Here is a 14,253-nt window from a genome sequence, read left to right as displayed (position 1 = left end):
TCAGATTCAGTCTTCATAATAGCATGTAAAGAAACTTGTTTTGCCCAAGACGATTGCAAATGTTGATTCACAGTAATCATCACAATATGACAAAACTGTCAGAAAGACCACTGTCCTTTCCATTATACATGAAATTTGCCATTTTGTGTGTGTCCACGAAAACGGTGTTAATCGTGTCACGGTCTGAAACCCCCTCCATAAATCAGTAATGGTTTGGTCTTAGGCCATATGAATAACACCACGTGATGTCATAACCTCTTTGGTAGGATATGGGAAGACTTTTTGGGAAGTTTTGAGCTCCATCCTTCCATAATTTAATCCATTCTTTTTCATGTTCTCATAGTGGGAAAATTGCCTGTCAACTGTTTTATCAACATATTCATAAGAATCTGAATTAGAAATCACATGTAGAAAAACACAGATAAAGCATACAAATACATGAATTGATTAAGGTGTTGTGGTGGAACTTCTGAGGTCCTCAGTTAGCACAACACCATAAAAATGGCTGAAATGTCAACCGTGTTACCGTCAATGGTGTTACAATTAGCTATGACAGTCAGGGTTGCCAGATGAGGCTGATGATTTCCAGCCCAAAAAAATTTCAAAACCCGCCTAGAAGCACAAAATCCCGCCCAATTCTATTGATTTCTATGGCAAAAAATGGGCGGGTTTTTCTGATAATTGCCATTTTTACCCGCACACGGCCATCCTAAGCAGCCCAATTGGGCGGGAACCAGCCCAATCTGGCAACACTGATGACAGTGGAGGAGGAGTATGTTTTTGCCAATTTATCTCCATATTGACAGACAAACAAACAAAATAATTAGTGTTCTAGGGAGATGGGTTCGTCTACTCTGTTTTTTCTCCTAAAAAAGTGCAGACTTGTTCCCCTGCACTGTTGACCATAACACAGTTGAGTAACTCGGTTGACTGTTTTGAAAGTGTTTTTGAGCTATTGATCCCTTATGTGTTGAAAAAATCATATGAACAGATACTAGGGATTATCTCTGGAGAAGGAAGTCTTGTGTAAGGAGGGCGACTAAATTCAAATCAGACGTTACAAGGATCTATTATGAAAAATGTGTCAGTCTGTATCACAGTGAATCATAAAATCCTACTTATGAAGCTCAACAATCACATTTTCTATATCAGTTGCACAGATTAATGACAACATTATTGCTAAGGGACATAAGCACTTTCAAACGAATGTTGTTTCAACTCTGTAGTATTTGTATATATGTTTGAAATGACATAGTATTTGTCCTTAACACTGTTGACAAAATAATCAAGCAAATGTTCGCTTTCATTAGAGTATTTATCAAATGATTTAAGATTAAGCTTGGCAATTTGTTTGTTTGGAAACTTAAATATATACACTATGTAAACATCTAGGTCATTTAGTTGAAATAAAATACTGATAATTGACATTTTGCTTTTGCCAAAAGCGTAGGTGAATCGTAGAATCACTCATAAGGAGTTTTGCTGTCATCAAGATAGGTGTAAAATGGAAGGTTGTAATGAAAAACAGCATGCAACACAGCAGGAAGTAACCTAATTTTGGGTGAGTACTTTGACACGTCTACTTTTATCTACAGAACGAAAACCGCCAGTCAAGTGACATTAGCTAGCTAGCATTTCAGATGATGTGGCTCTGAACAACAACCTGACCAGGTGATTTTTGCATCGAAATAGTTTACTTGGAAGCTACTGGTGTTGTTCTTAGGGCGTGAAAATGCATTTAGAGCCGCAATTTAAACTCAGAGAGTCAAAGACCGCACCCGTGACAAAAAAAAAAGCTTTATCTCCGTTCGAATAGTGAAAAACGCTATTTCTACCTAAACCACTGCTCACTTAGACTTGAATAACTTCGGAATGGAAGACGCTAGGGACTAAAAACATACAGACAGCTGAGTTTTTGGGCTTTCGAACAAGCCCTGACGTGTCTGTGGGTTGAAGACAAAATATTCGGTGGCTGTTCAAAAAATAATGAAATTGGCAGCTAAAATTCCAAAAAACGTCTGGTATTGAATGTGTTAACTTTTAATTTTTTGAAAGTAGGTCACTCAGCACCCCGTCAACATCCAAATGATCGAAAATGGCCGGAATCGTTTGGGCAGGCAAATTAATGTTTGTGCCCAACCATTTTTAACTTTTAATATTTTGAAAGTAGGTCACTGAGCTCAGGTGCTGAGTGACCTTCTTTAAAAAATTAAAAGTTACATAAAATAAAAATGGTTTGTGCACAAAGCATTCATTTTGTCAGCACAAACAGTTTCTGGTCAGAACTAACCCACTAGGACAAAAAAAATGGTTCAAAGCCCTGGCTAAAAGAATGAAATTTGTACTACTTAGATGACACACTGTTTAGCAAAAACTGCGTTATATGTCTGGAAAATGTGTCAATTCAAAAAGAATGCGTGAACACATTTGCAGGACGTGGATTTTGTACAGGAGTTTAAACAGTGAGCATGAGGAATTTGTGCGACTCAGTTTAAGTGTTAAAGCGTTCAAGAAAAACTGTAATACCATTATAAATAAAACCAGCATGTTTAATGACTTTTGTGTTTCACAAAAAAAAACATCTAAAACGTTGCTGCTTAGAAAGCCCATTGGTTTATGTGGGTCTTCAGCTAAATTGTGAATGGCAACCCTTTTCCGTTTCTACAGTAGCGACCCCAGGAAGAGGGTGGATACACTGCACACAACGAAATTGCATTTATGCCTCACCCGTGCAAGGGGCAGCCCCTAATGGCGCCCGAAAGGAAGCAGTGCGGCGGGACGGTACCATGCTCAGGGTACCTTAGTCATGAAGGAGGATGGGGGAGAGCGCTGGTTAATTACTCCCCCCAGTCGAACCGGCAGCCTTTGGGGTACAAGTCTGACGCCCTAACCGCTTACCCATGATTGAGCACTGTTGATGTCATCCCCAATTTCATCCTGAATCGATCATACTATTATTGCAAAGAGTACAGTGGACCTACCTCATGCGGGGCCACCTGCCCTGTGCCGCGTGCTTGATATTTATCAGTGTAGATGAGTCTGGATGAACTGAACAAACATAACAACAAACCAAGGTAAGACACAATTACATGTCTCTTCTTAAATAACATAGAGATGAAAAAATCTAGTGAATTAAATCAAATGTCTTTGATCTCCCTGTATATTTCTGTCTGTGCTGATGACCAGTCCATCTGATCTGAACAGCGGAAGGTCTTTGGACTCGTTTAAAAGGCTGCTGCCCTGATCAAATTTCCAAATGTATCTAATGATTTGATTTGAATATGCAAGTTTCTGCTTGAAGTGCGTTAAGTATGTATGGTGATTTTCTGGTTTCCAATGATATCAAGGTCTTTTGTTTTCATACACTGTTAGCATATCAGTATGTGAAGGATATGAAGATATAACTTTTTTGTAGAGTAAATGTTTATAGTGGGAGTAACTGATTTTATAATTTAGTAATTGTTTCAAACAAAACATTCTGATTACATCGAGTATGGCCTTGCTTTGGTTCTAGCAGGTTTGACGAATCTGGGGTGCATTTCTCGAAGCTATAGTTGCTAACTAGGTTGGCTACTTTCTTGTTTTCAATGCAGTTTCCCATTGGCAACAACTACCCAGGTTGCTAACTGGCGGACAAGTACGCTTTCGAGAAACACACCCCAGATTAGTGTCCTGATATTTGGTGGAGACATTTACATACACCTTTGCCATTTTAGTTTGCCATGTAATGGATACCACCTGTCTCAAACATAACCAGGTGAACTTGGGGTCAGGCAATGAAATCTGTAATGCTTTTGCTCTTTCTTCCAAAAATAATAATAATAATAAAATAAATAAATGAATAAAACATTCCGTTCCCATCAGTGTAAGTGCAGGAATAATATTAGAGATTGTTCAATTAGTGAGTAAGGCCTGAAACTAACTGAACACAAGAAGGGCGAATGCAACTCTTCTCTCAGTATAGCCTACTACTCTACTAAATGGTGTAGAATGAAGAAGAAGAAGAAGAAGAAGAAGAAGAAGAAGAAGAAGAAGAAGAAGAAGAAGAAGAAGAAGATGATGATGATGATGATGATGATGATGAGAGGAAGAAGGGGACAGGGAGGAAGATAGCCGGGGCAAAAAACTAATAATGGTACACACATGTGCGTGCATGCACACACACGCACAGAGAGAGAGAGAGAGAGAGAATTGAGGAATTGCGGCTAATGATGTAGTCATATGAGATTGAGAATATTTCCCTATGGGATATGGACGGCTTCTGATTTGCATTTTTCTCTCCACTTAACTACATGCGGAAAACAACCATCACCACAATGGGATATCACAGCATAGCATTCTGCCTTTGGATGAGATCACTTGTTCCAGAACGTTTCAACATTGCACCTGATATTTTGAATAACATATTTGCCCTCGGGTTAATTGCTGCAATTGACATTATGTCATCCAGGTAGTAATGGATGAAGTTGGGGCTGCACTGATGGAATTGAGGGATTAGATTAGACATATTAGATAAAACTTAATTTTCTGTAAAGCAGAGAGAAACAGAAAATTGTCTTTGGTGTGGCTCCAGTCATTCTCACAGACATTAGACAAGACTTGCCAAAACAGGACACAACAAGACAAGACAATACATGTAAGCTGAGGCTGGATGGCTGGTCATTGTTCATCTTTTGTTGATTAGGGGACGAAGGATTGAGGGGATGAAGGATTTTTTATATCTGTTTTTGTGTGCTAGTGGAACATTGACGGGTCAATCAGATGGAAGCAGTTGGAAGAGGTGATGGGAGGGGTCCTCTGTGATCATTTCAGCTTCCCTGATAACTGCACCAATGTAGAATCCTTATAATACAGTTTTGAGACTTATCCAGACGACACAGGAACTTAAATATTAGGTTCCTCAAGAGAGCCTGTAAAGTATTTACTTTATATAGTTTATAGTTTAGTATAGTATAGTTTATATAGTATTTAACAGTTTACTGGCACTGCAACTCCTACAGGGGCGGAGTGGGAGGACTTTTCCCACCGGGACAATTTTCCCCTTGGCGGCCCTACCCCCCCCCCCCCCCCCCCCCTCCAAAAAAAACGCGAACAACATGGTTCCCTAACCAAAAAGACAAAAACCATGAAATCTGCAGTCATACTACAGGTGGACATTAGTGTTGTCAAAATATCAACCTGAAGTGGAGAATTGTAGCCAGACACCTTGATGAAATACACAGCCATCATCACAGTCCAAAGCATTCACCATAGAACTAGTTGCAGGTTAGGCTAAATTACGCTACTGTTCCATGAAAATGAGAGTTTGTATGCCTATTGAAATATTGTTTAAGGAAGACAGGATGAGCATGGGCACAAAGTTTTGAGAGTGGGGATTTTTAGAAGAGTAGGCTGTAAGTTAGCTTACAAAAAGTCTGTCTGCATTTAGCAATAAACAGACCATGCAGCAAATAAGCCAAACCTGGGCTACTTCAAAGCACAACCATAAGTCAAAAAATGAATAACCAAACGGTGTAGGCCTACCTTAAAACGCTGTCTTTGTCGCAGAAAATGTCTTTGTTTCTTGCAATTACTCCACTTTAATCCACAGTTTACACACCCAGCACTGCTCACATCAGAATCTTGTGTGGTTATTATTTTGTTCCATTTCTTCAGACATTACATAGGCTACATCAAAAATGTGCCACATATAAATATATGTATGATAATAGTATTATTTTGACTATAATGAGATATACCGGTAGTTCTAACATCAAACCAAAACCCACTGCTTCTGTGGTGTATTCCTAGCTGCAGTTCACTTCCTTACCTCTTGGCGGAGTCTGTTCGTAACCCAAGTCAATAACCACAGAACAAGTGAATCTGGACTGGCAGACTGTAAACTGTAAGTCATGTGGAAATCCGAAAAGAAATTATAACTTATTAATATTTCCATCCTTTGGTATAAAATATAAATATCACAGGTTCTTCAAATACTGAAAACGAAACTGTGTTACTAAGATCTTGCAAACTTCCACAACCTACGATGTATGAAAATTATCAGTGGAGAAGGGGTGTGGCCAATTTACTGTTTGACACCGTCACTGAGGTATTACCGTCTGGTACACGGTATATATAGCTGTGAGTCAACAGTTTATATAAAATGAAGAGGAAAGTAGTCAGCCCTTACAAAGACCTACAAAGTCTAAGGGCTGTTTATAAAATCAGCACAATTACTAGTTTACAATTTACGGCTGCGGCCCACCGGGAAATGTCCCCGATCTCCCGATGGCCACTCCGCGCCTGAACTCCTACTGTAGATAGACATTGACCACAAAGCCAGCGAAACAGTTACCACAAAGCCAGACGCAAAATGTGTGTATGTGCTGTGCCTACCTGGCTGAAGCCTTGCATAGCAATTAGTAGACTTTATTAAAGCATTGAATACAATATAATATGCCGCTCATATCAGCACAAGGAAAGGTGTGCGCAAATTGCAATGGCAAGCCAGTGTGCCGCATTTAATAACGAACGAACGGTGGAGAGATAAATAACGGCGAACAATGATTTTAAATAAGGAACAGGGAGAAGTGAATGCCAACAGATGCACTTGCAGATGCACTTGGAAAGTTAAATTGTATTATTACAACTGATGTACACATATTTGATTCTTAGATCTAAGACAATCCCTTCTTCTCCCTCTCTTGGTAAACCTGCTCATATTTCATTCATTGACAAATAATGTCAATTTTCTTCTTGGAGCAGGCGTCACTCTTAATTATTTAAATCTATGAGGGTGCTGGCCCAAATTTCAAATTCAATGTTTCAAGAAGGAGGCCGCACCTTGCATAGTAGTGTTTTTTATTTCACAGACGCGTTTTGGCGTGTGCCTTCTTCAGTGTGCAACAAGAGTAACAAACAAAACAATCCTAAATACCCACACCCATCACCACACCCTACTGTTGCCAACCAATAACAGTGGTGTATTTAGTCCACCTGTCAAGGTAATCCATTGGTTGCATTCACTGGATACAATTCAGTACATTACATAGTATACATATTTACAGTTGTGTAATGTAACATAACCAACAACACATTCATTACAACATCACATTCATTCATCAGGCAATCTCAGAGATTCAGAGATCAGAGATTGCCTGATGAAGGTCTAGTACCGAAACGTTGTTTATTAAAGAAAGAACAGTGAAATGGTCAGTTATTAAATCTGCGGATAAAGGATCTTCAATTGTCGTTCAAGATAAAAGTGCTTATATTAAGGAAATTGAGAGACAGCTTGGAGATGTTAACTCGTCTATGCCCCTACACAGTGACCCTGCAACAAGGTTTAATGACGAGATAAAGAGGGTTTTGAAGAAGGCATTGTCTGATTCAATAGTTGACGAGAAAACATATAAATACTATGACAAATCCCGTCAGACCAGTGTTTTACACTCTGCCAAAAATTCATAAGAGGTTAAAGGATCCGCCTGGTCGCCCAATAGTTCCTGGAAATCAATCTCGGACTGAGCCCTTATCTGAATTTGTGGACCATCACATAAATATTTAGTGCATAGCCTACCTTCATTCCAAAAAGATACCACTGACTTTCTGGTCAAATTGTCAGGGATAGGAGAGGTTAATGAAACTGATTTATTGTGTTCAATGGATGTGACTAGCTTATACACAAACATTCCACATGATGCAGGGTTGGCAGCTCTGGAATATTATCTACTGACAAATCAAGTGCCACATGCTGACTTCTTACCATCTCTGGCAAACAAGGTCCTTAAAAAGAATTATTTTATGTTCCAAAATCGTTTTTTTTCTGCAAACCCAGGGTACTGCGATGGGCTCTCCCATGGCACCCAATTATGCAAATCTGTTTATGCGGAAATTTTTGCATGATTTCATCTATAATAATAATCGCTTTACACAACACCTGAAGGGCTACTACACATTTATTGATGACATCTTTTTGTGGACTGGTCCAAAAGAAGAACTTTTGGCCTTTAATGACTACGTTAATTCCAGACTCCCTTCGATCAAATTTACGTTGAGTTATGATGAGAAAACCATGCCATTTCTGGATGTTCTGGTGAAAAAAGTAGACAACACCATACACACTGAGATTTACCGCAAAGATATGGATCGTAACACGTTTTTACACGATCAAAGTTACCATCCACCCTCTCTGAAGCGCAGTTTGCCCCACAGCCAACTGCTGAGAGTGCGTAGGATCTGTAACAATGATGCAGCGTTCGAGCAACAAGCGGGTGAACAATGTGAAAGATTCCGCGACAGGATATGCGGGCACCCTAGTGGATAGCTGCCTAGAGCGCGTGCGTAATATTCAGCGCTCCGATTTGCTTACCAGTAATAGAGGTCGGAAGAGTTCTAAAAACACTTCACCTGTCACCTTAGTATCAACACATGTTCATATTTCCAATGACATGAAAAGTATTGTACAACGCCACTGGAACATTTTACAAAGTGACCCAAATATTGGCACTGCTTTTCAGGACCCACCGCGCAGTTGCTACAAAAGAGCATCAAGCTTGCGCGACAAATTGGTACGGTCACACCTACCTGCATCCACTCGACCGTCTTTTCCTTTCTCGATTCCACAAGGAAATTTCAAATGCTTCAGCTGTGCAGCATGCAACTTCATGCTCACAGATAAAGAATTTAGGCACCCCAAGACAGGAAAAACATACACAGTCAGGGGAATTACTTGTTTATCTACCTTTGTTGTGTATTTATTGACCTGTCCTTGTGGATTACTCTATGTTGGTAAAACGAAAAGGCAATTTAAAACAGAATCTTTGAACACAAGAGCTCAATTAGAAGAAATTATGACAAATCATCTGTGGCGAGACATTTTCATTCTGTGGGTCATAATGCAAACATGCTCAAATTCATGGGTTTAGAGGTGGTTAATCGATCTCCACGAGGGGGAGATAGAGATAACCATCTCTTACAGCGAGAGGCTTGTTATATTTTTAGTTTGAATACCTGCATTCCAAATGGCATGAATGACGACCTACAGCTGTCCTGTTTTTTTATGATTGTGATGTTGTCGTGAATGTGTTGTTGGTTATGTTGCATTACACAACTGTAAATATGTATACTATGTAATGTACTGAATTGTATCCAGTGAATGTCTCCAACCAATGTATTACCTTGACAGGTGGACTGAATACACCTCTGTCATTGGTTGGCAACTGTAGGGTGTCGTGATGGGTGTAGGTATTTAGGATTGTTTTTTTTTTTGTTACTCTTGTCGCACACTGAAGAAGGAACACGTCAAAACGCGTCTGCATTAAAAAACACTACTATGCAAGGTGCGGCCTTCTTCTTGAAACATTCATTGACAAATGAAAATAAGACAAAAAATGTAACAAATCAACACAAATAATAAATACGTGCAAAATAACACAAACAACAAAGCAATGCTGTCCATCCGTTTAATTGCACAATTAAAAAGGTTAAATTAGATAACAGTGCGGCGCCATTTGGAATTGTCCATTGGTAACACAATTATATGATGAAAGGCATACTGCCAAACATTATAATGTTTATAACAATACAATTAAAGGAATGTTTTAAGCAGAAAAAAGCTGCCAAAAAGCTTAGTTTAGCATTGGCAGGTTTTTTTTCCGCTAAAAAGCTCAAAAGAAGATAACTCTGTAATGCCACAGTATTTCCCAGAATGGCTCATCACTAGACACATTATGTGGAATGCCTATTTGGTGGTAAAACTTTCATTTTATGCAGGAACATTTCTTTAACAATGTCACCAGTATGTATCACCCTGTGAGCTCCAATGAGTGAATTTACAATCAGAATATGGCATGAGGAATCACATTTGACAATCCCAAACACAGGTGAACGAAACAGACCAAAGCTAACCAGGTGAAATGGTAATTAAAAATGAGTAGAGATGCACCGGATCCTGAGTTTCCTTTGCAGAGGTCTGCCCTCTCTGAGTGCTTTTCTAGTTATGTTAAATGGTCTGTATAGCATCTTAGACAGTCTAGAAAAGCACTATACAAAACCTATGTATTATTATTATTATTATTATTATTATTATTATTATTATTATTATTATTACAGACACGGCCCCCTGCACTCGTTTCTGGCCAATCAGAGGAGTCTGTTCAGCTACAGACACCCCATGTGCCATCCCCTGCTGGACAGACACACAACAGAAGACTTTTGAAATTTTTTTCACTGCAATGAGACTCTTTAACCAGCCCAGTCTCACGCCGTTTTGTGGTACGGTCACGAAAATAAATCTATTATTTGTGATACCATTACGAAAAAGTCATTATTCGATTGTCTGAATTTAGCCTAAGAGGAGGCTGGAGCTCCTCCACACCTGCCCCACAGGTTCTTCAGGTGCCCCCGATGGCTCAGGTAGAGAAGGGGCTGGATGGTGCCGCCCAGAGTGGTGCCTACAAGGAACGGGGTGCCCACCTGGTTAGGAGAAGATATAGATTTTCTTTTTTGAAAATCTGTCAACAAATGTCTTACCTATACGCTTTTTATTACCATCCATGAGTTCTTACAAGTGTCTTGAAACTTTAACATGCTCATTATTTTGAGGTTTGAGCCAGGAGCGGCAAGTGACATTTTTTTGGCTTTGCAGGCAATTCCTTTTGGCTTTAACTAAGAAGTGTTTTAAGACACTTCATGGTAAAAAAAATATATTAGTAATACATGTGTAACTAACCTGGCAATAGCTCTGTTGTTCAGTCAGAGGCAAAACTGGCATGAGCACATTAACCACCAGTGGAGGCAGATAGGACACCACCGCCATGACGAAACTGTTGGTGATGGTGTGCAGGGCCCTCTGCTTCTGTGGGTGGACATCGGTCTTGCCAGAAGGATCCTGCTTCCTCAGGGCATGGAGGATGGACAGATTGCAGAAGGTGATGGCCGGAAGAGATAGAATATATGGTACGATCATATAGGGTGTGATGAAGAGCTGTGGATTAAAGATGAACATGAGGCCATAGACCAACGTGAACCCCCACACTGGCATGCACACCACCTGCCTGTACCTGTGGAGAGACAAGGATACAAGTTTTAAAAAGGAAAGAAAAAACAGAGAAAAATATTTAAAAGTCTTAAATTTTATAGGCCTACGCGTTGCGGCCATACTGGCCTTCATCAGGGCCACAACGCGTAGGCCCATGTGTTTTAAACAGAATTGCCATGTTAAATTAAAGGCTTTTAAAGATTTTTCTCAAATCTCAGAGTGCCTCTGCTTTTTCTTTCCTTTTTTGGATTACACTTCACCTGGTACAGATGAGCACCTGAGTAATATTGTTTGCACAGTCTCCTGAGCACTTCAAGCCCTTTAGTGTCTTCTCAAGGGTACAAGTTTGTTTCTTTCTCACATGCTTAGAAATATTTAAATCAGCAGGTCTGTGGCCAGCATAAAAGGTTGTCTTATATTTGGGGCAACATGATACTCCATTTTTACTGGTTCCCCCTTCAGAGGAAATTTTGAATTAGCCGTTTTGGTCAAACCGACATCACAAAATGTTGTGTTGCACCATACAAATTATGAAGAAGAAATTATGACATGCATTGAAACTTGCCACCCTGTACTGTGCAAAAGTACATAAAGAATAATTGAGGCAACTTAAGAAAACTAATACAACCTGCAATGAGAGATGTTTAAGTTTATTCAACGTGCACTATAGTTGTGCTGGCCTATTGCTAAGACTTCATCTAGCAGAGCACTTCAAAGCTGACCCAACTCAGTCAAAGCACCATAGTACATTAATACATTACATTAAGTTACATTAATTTAAAATGTCGTAGTGCCCAAGTCCTGTACCTGGAACGTGTGAGGTTCCTGTAGGTTATGGGGTGAAGCACAGCCATGAAGCAGTCCACACAGATGCACACCATGAACAGAGGTCGTCCACTCACGCTGAGGCAGTAGATGAAGTCATTTATCTTTAGGAAGACCTCATTTCGCCACAGGAAGAAGCATAGCGCGGCCGGCAGCACAGACACGTTGAAGATCAGGTCCATGGCAGTCAGGTTGATCATGTAGATGTCACGTAGATCGTGGAGCAACAGACTGAGGACCCAGGCGCTGGCGATCACCCCAACTAAGGAGCAGGGAACGCTGATGACGGCCCAGACCAGCGTCCCCTCCAGCATGCCAGTGCAGAAAGGATCAAAGGGGGTCTCTGTATGGTTCGCTGGACTGGTGGTAGCATTGGTGTGGTCCATCAGGCTGGAGGATACCAGAGGTGAAGTCTCTGTCACCATCATCTGGCACAATCTGGGGTTAGGGTTAGTTACGGTTAGGGTTAGTTAGACATGTGCACGTTAGAGAACCATGAAAGACCATACCCCACATTGTTCCAGGGACTGTAACCAATACCCTGTACCTAAATACCTGTAGGTCGCTTTGGGTAAAAGGATCAGATAAGTGTAATATTGGTGTGGTTCACCAGGCTGGAGGATGTCAGAGGTAAAGTCTCTGTCGCCATCATCTGGCACAATTCACATAAGCTGTGGAAAAATCCCAATACAAGGAACCCAAGGAAAACATCAGGCCTCAAGAAATGCTTTCATTATGCTTTTCTCCAAAGTGACTTGCTGTTATTTAGGTACAGGGTATTACAGTCCCAGTAGCAATGGGGCATATACCATACTACATACTCAATTGATATGGATTGATTAGAGTGGGATTTGATTAACTCTAACCCGCCTTTACCTATTCCTTAGCTACGCATGAAGTTGTTTAAAAAACAATTAAAAAACCAGACCCGGGATATGCTTGCTATGTGACTTACCTCACGTGTGCAACTGTGTGCGAACAGGTGCACATACAGTACTCAGCCTCTTGCGTTTGTGATATTATTACATCATGCACACGCGTCTGCGTACCTTGTGTCAGGTGTGCTACTGAGCGTAAAATTGACATAAAATACATGGCGGTCAGTTTGTGTACGAAATGAGCACGTGAATGAACCATGAAAGACTATATCTCATGAATGGATTGTACATTTCATGATAGCATTTTTGTCGCAAGCATTTGGTGCAATATACTATTTCAACCGTATATTGCACAAATAATTGTTTTTTAAAAAAGGTCTGTACTCACTGTCAAAACAAATCTATTTTATATCAATGTAAAATAAAGGAAAAACAGCTATAAATGCAATTAAGGAAATTATAAATGCTCTAAACTTCCCATGTAAATATGTTTGACAGTAATATGTGGAGTTGCTCCTGCATGACCTCTGGACAGGGTTCAATGAAGAGTCACTTCACTCTAGTCTAGACCACTCCACTCTACTCTATTACACTTACCTCAGACCTGCTGCCTGCCAGCTCTTCCTAAGGGGCCGTCTCGTACTGCAAAAGCCATGAGAGGTGATGGGTGATATATTGCTTAGGTTGGCATGCCATGGCACAGATGGCATTCACGGATTTGAATACACAGATGTGCTACAGCGGTCATGGAAACAGAGATTGCATCATGACGGTGGTGTGTTGCTATTATTAACAGCTGACCTGATATGAATGCTCAAAAACACTTCGTCTTGTCTTAAGTTGTTGATAGTAATGTGTTAGTTATATTATTTTAAAGTAAAGTAAAGACATTAAGACCGACCTTCTCAGCACCTGGTAGTGTACCTCAGAAGGTGCCACCAGGGCCGCTGCTATGGTTTTGGAGGCCCTAAGCATAACTGGTCAGGAGGTCCCCCCCATAATAAAATAATGATAATAATAATACATTTTTCAGTCAATCTCAATTTAGGGGCCCCCAATTTGGGGGGCAAAGTGGTTAAGGCCCTAAGCGCACTGCTTACTCTGCTTATGCCTAGCAGCGGGCCTTGGTGCCACACACCGATTTGAATACCCAGGTGGGTCAGCGGTCAGGGCCTGCATTATGATGGATCATGGATGGTGTGTTTGCATTACAACCACAACAATTGTTTGCATTGGTCGGCAACACCTGTGACCTCTGCACTTCATTGTCTATTATTGTTGTTGTTGTTTTCTATTACTATATTATCAGACCATTTAAACCTCACACTATGCGAGATACTGTATGTTTTGCTGGTTGTCCATATGGAAACAACATTGTTGACACGGTTGCAAATTGGTTTTGTTCCACATTACATCAAGTAGGCTACATGCATTATACTATAAAGGTCATCTCCCCGATCAAATAAACTATATTGTGGCAATCTCTCATTACGTACAATACATACATTGTGGTAATCCCCCACAGTCTCG

General features: G+C 40.3%; 1 protein-coding gene across 1 annotated transcript; it reads right to left on the bottom strand.

Moving 5' to 3' along the window:
* Positions 1-10,329: 10,329 nt before the first annotated feature.
* On the bottom strand, positions 10,330-12,273 carry LOC134466964 (G-protein coupled receptor 183-like). Its single transcript, XM_063220891.1, has 3 exons — positions 11,828-12,273; positions 10,712-11,042; positions 10,330-10,455 (listed from the first exon to the last, which is right to left on the bottom strand). Exons 1-3 carry the CDS (start codon positions 12,271-12,273, stop codon positions 10,330-10,332), a joined length of 903 nt encoding a protein of 300 aa, XP_063076961.1.
* Positions 12,274-14,253: the final 1,980 nt, after the last annotated feature.

This window comes from Engraulis encrasicolus, chromosome 17 (assembly GCF_034702125.1).
Source record: "Engraulis encrasicolus isolate BLACKSEA-1 chromosome 17, IST_EnEncr_1.0, whole genome shotgun sequence".
In the NCBI taxonomy this organism is placed as follows: domain Eukaryota; kingdom Metazoa; phylum Chordata; class Actinopteri; order Clupeiformes; family Engraulidae; genus Engraulis; species Engraulis encrasicolus.
The sequence above is the reverse complement of the archived record's forward strand: the minus strand, read 5'-3'. Positions and strand labels throughout refer to the sequence as shown.

Coding starts and splice junctions, on each gene's coding strand:
- LOC134466964 (XM_063220891.1), bottom strand. CDS start 12,273: ATGATGGTGACAGAGACTTCACCTCTGGTATCCTCCAGCCTGATGGAC. Junction 11,043..11,827: donor AGGAACCTCACACGTTCCAG/GTACAGGACTTG, acceptor GTCTCTCCACAG/GTACAGGCAGGTGGTGTGCA. Junction 10,456..10,711: donor AACAACAGAGCTATTGCCAG/GTTAGTTACACA, acceptor TCTCCTAACCAG/GTGGGCACCCCGTTCCTTGT.